Source organism: Cyprinodon variegatus, unplaced genomic scaffold, assembly GCF_000732505.1.
Source record: "Cyprinodon variegatus isolate N-32 unplaced genomic scaffold, C_variegatus-1.0 Scaffold198, whole genome shotgun sequence".
Lineage (NCBI taxonomy): Eukaryota > Metazoa > Chordata > Actinopteri > Cyprinodontiformes > Cyprinodontidae > Cyprinodon > Cyprinodon variegatus.
In genome coordinates, this window is record NW_015150651.1 from 427,695 (window position 1) to 431,223 (window position 3,529).

General features: G+C 38.3%; 1 protein-coding gene across 1 annotated transcript in view; it reads right to left on the reverse strand.

Moving 5' to 3' along the window:
- Positions 1-3,031, reverse strand: part of LOC107087896 (reticulon-2-like) — a 16,272-nt gene extending 13,241 nt beyond the window's left edge. The window contains exon 1 of the mRNA XM_015379726.1: positions 2,921-3,031. Within this exon, the coding sequence (XP_015235212.1) occupies positions 2,921-2,933 (13 nt within the window). The 5' untranslated portion in view covers positions 2,934-3,031. The remainder of the gene's footprint in view (positions 1-2,920) is intronic.
- Between the last annotated feature and the right edge of the window lie 498 nt (positions 3,032-3,529).

Genomic DNA, 3,529 nt, shown 5'->3' on the forward strand with positions numbered 1-3,529 from the left:
TTGAAATCCTTCTGTTATTCTATAAAGCTCTGAATGGCTTAGCACCTAAATACATCACAGACTTGCTATCAGTTTATCAACCCTCCAGACCACTCAGGTCTTCTGGCTCCAGCCTGCTCTGCATACCTAGAACCAGAACTAAACATGGAGAAGCAGCATTTAGTTCCTATGCTCCACTTATCTGGAACAAACTTCCAGAAAACTGTAAAAGTGCGGAAAGCCTGAGTTCCTTTAAATCAAGGCTAAAAACACATTTGTTTAGGATTGCTTTTGACTCTTCTAGTTAAACAGTTCAACTGAAACATCATTAGTTGCTGTTTTATTTACTTTAGTCCAACTGTTTTTAATATTCTTTTTTGTTTCTGCATTTTTTATCTTATTTTATTTTTTTCGTACTTGCTTTGATTCTGTTTTATTTTCCTATTTTTTAATCATGTAAAGCACTTTTCAATGTCTTTGTACTGAATTGTGCTATACAAATAAATTTGCCTTGCCTTGCCTTCACTAATGATGCATTTAAGGACCTTTGGAAAGCTTAAATTTCACGTTATTTCCCCTTGAGTCCAATTAGGCATTTAAGTGCTGTTGGAATTTCCTGTGTTTGGGGACAATTGACAGATAAAGCCATGTCTTCTCTTCTGTTTAACTCTTAAAGGTATAGAGGATGCCCTTTTATTTCCGGGTGGATTATCTAAATAAGTGGTCCTCCTAATTGTCAATCATTTTGATAATAATGTTTAAGTCAGGCCGTCCTACGTGTGCATCCTGTTAGCTATCTTTGTGTGCACATGTGCACTTTCAGGCGTATATCTGGTGACGATTTCAGACAATCATTGAAGCTAACCTTTCTCAGCGCGGTTCTTTGAAAATGGCTGAGTGTCATAGGAGAAAAAGTGTCTACGAAGTGTATTAAGAAGAAGAGAAAGTCCTCAGAAGAGGCAGATATATCCCAGAATGCTTTGCATGGAGAGCTCTCTCAAGCATCTAACACAGCCATTAACAAAATTACATCAGTTAATCCTGTGGAGCCGAGCGAGAACAGAGGTGAAGCTGAGCGGGCAGAGAAGAAGTTGAGGGCGGGTTGTCAGAGTCGAGCGAGCGGCAGAGCGGTTTTGAGCAAGGGTGTGCAAGTTTAAAAGATGCACCTTGTTTTCAGTGCACGCTCATTACAGCGGCATCAAAATTACACCATAGATGTTGCGCAAAAAAAAAAAAACGAAATACAAAGTTTGTCTGAAAACTGTTGGGACAACCCAAAGTTACACATCCAACCTGCACCACCTATAGCACAGCCATGCTATTGAGCTCAAAGTTGTGCAAAAGGCTTCATTATCATTGAGCAAAAAATGTTTGTTTAAGAGGAAATATTTTCTCCTGTTCAATGAGATATTACTGAATGTCTAAACCTGAATGGGGTACAAAATGTTTATATTTAATTAAAAATAATATGTAAAGTGATTTATTCAGTAAATAAATTATAAATAGATCAGTTGCATTTCCTGCACATGCTTTTATTTTCACATAGAAGAGCCGGAGCATTTATGGTGCATTTATTGTTATCGAGGTAAAACCGCCCAATTTATCATGATATTGACTTGAGGTCATATCGCCCAGCCCTACTAGCAGCCACAAACAGCACAGCACCAGCTGGAGCACTGCCACCACTATCGTCAGAAAATCAGACTGTCTTCAAAAAATATTTGGATCCAATGCAACACTGCATGTGAAGATGCTGTTGTGTCTGAACACAGCCGTGCATCACCACTCACACGCTTCTAATCAAGGTCAATCTGAATTGTTCCAGGTAATGTTTCCAGATTCACAAATAGCTAAATCTGTGGAAAATAAATCTAGCACACTAATGGCTCAAATGCTAACAAAATCTAATACCCTAAGAAAGAGGTATCTGAGATAAATGTCATGAACTGAAACATTTTGAGAGTTGGAACTGGAATTGAAAGCAAACCAACTGAGACGCATGCATTAATCATCTTTTCTTTAAAAAAAATGAATCATTTGTACCAGATGTACCATGATCTGTATGTTTTTGTATCCACTTACTGTAAGGGCTGAAACAATTATCAGATTAATCGATTGTTGAAATAATCGGCAACTATTTAAGTAATCGATTAATTGATTAAATTATTCTTTAGTTAGAGATCTAATCCAATATTTTCTAATATTCAGTTAAGTTAATATCCAGTTAAGTTATATTTCATTTGTAGTGCTAGGTCTTAAAAGTTTCTCAAGGTTCTTTAGAATACATCCATTTTTATATAGTTTCTCTCTTGTCATGGGTATTTGTTGATGGCATTAAAATTATTTCAAAGAGAACTAAATAGCATGAAATTAGAGTTAGTCATTTCTGTATAAAAAGTGAGAATGATTCATTACTTCTCTGCAGCCTTTCTTTGGTCACTGATGGATGTGACTGCATGCCATAGCAATCATAGCTCCATAATCACAAACACTGATCTCTTGGACATTTTTTCCATTTCAAACAGTATCATACAACAAGTATCATAAAGAAGTGCGATTTTTAGAAATAAACTGCATTTAGATATATGTATACGTTTGTTAATGCTGTTATGAAAAAAGACAATTTCTGACCATTTCTTTGAGCTTTAAAACTCCATTAATCCTAATTTATCGTTTAGAAGATTAATCAAAACAATAAACAATATAATACCCACCCCTATTCACCATCAAGTCATTTCATGCACATAACTCTTTACTCTAAAGCATAAAATCAACAATTGTCAATTATTTCCTCATAAACATAAACCGTCCCAGTCTGTCCACTAAAGAAAAACTGGACTCAGACTTTAACCAGAACCTGGGTCTAAAGGAGAGAAGGGGAACCTATCCTTTCTCTCCATTGATTCTCCAAGCTTTTAGCTGTCGTTTGTTATTTCCTTACGTTTGGAGGCCATTTCGGCGGCGATCTCCCCTCGCTTCCTTCAGTCCTCCACTGCTGGCTTGGCTCTGCCAGGCTTTTTTTGGCCTCCCCAGCTCTGTCAGCAGTATAAGGCAGGACTGGCCTAATTTTATCCCTCACTGGATACACCCAGTGAGGGATCACTCACATACAAACTGGGAACCTGAGACATGTCTCCTCAGCTTCCTGGGACCCTCATGGCTTCTGAGGCAGTGTGTGGCTTTCCTGCACACAGAGGCCACTGCGACGAGGAGCAGATGAGGAAACAACCCAGATCTGCATACAGTCTCCTGCACCAGCTGTACATGGCAGCATCGCTGAAGCACACTGAGGATGCATCTCATCATGCAGGAGGTCACAGTCTCAATTCTTACAGATTCAGTTGGTTTACCCTCCTCATCCAAAATGCCTCTTTAAGCTGAACTCCACTTTTTGTGTCAATCTTTAATTTTAAGGTTTATGTGCAAGGGCAAACTAAACCATTGAATCATAACCAGGTTCAGCCGTTTTGTTTTAACTCTGACCTCAGTGGGGGAACTGATCTCTGACTACGTGGTCATAATCTGCTTCTTTCTGAAACATCCCTGAAGC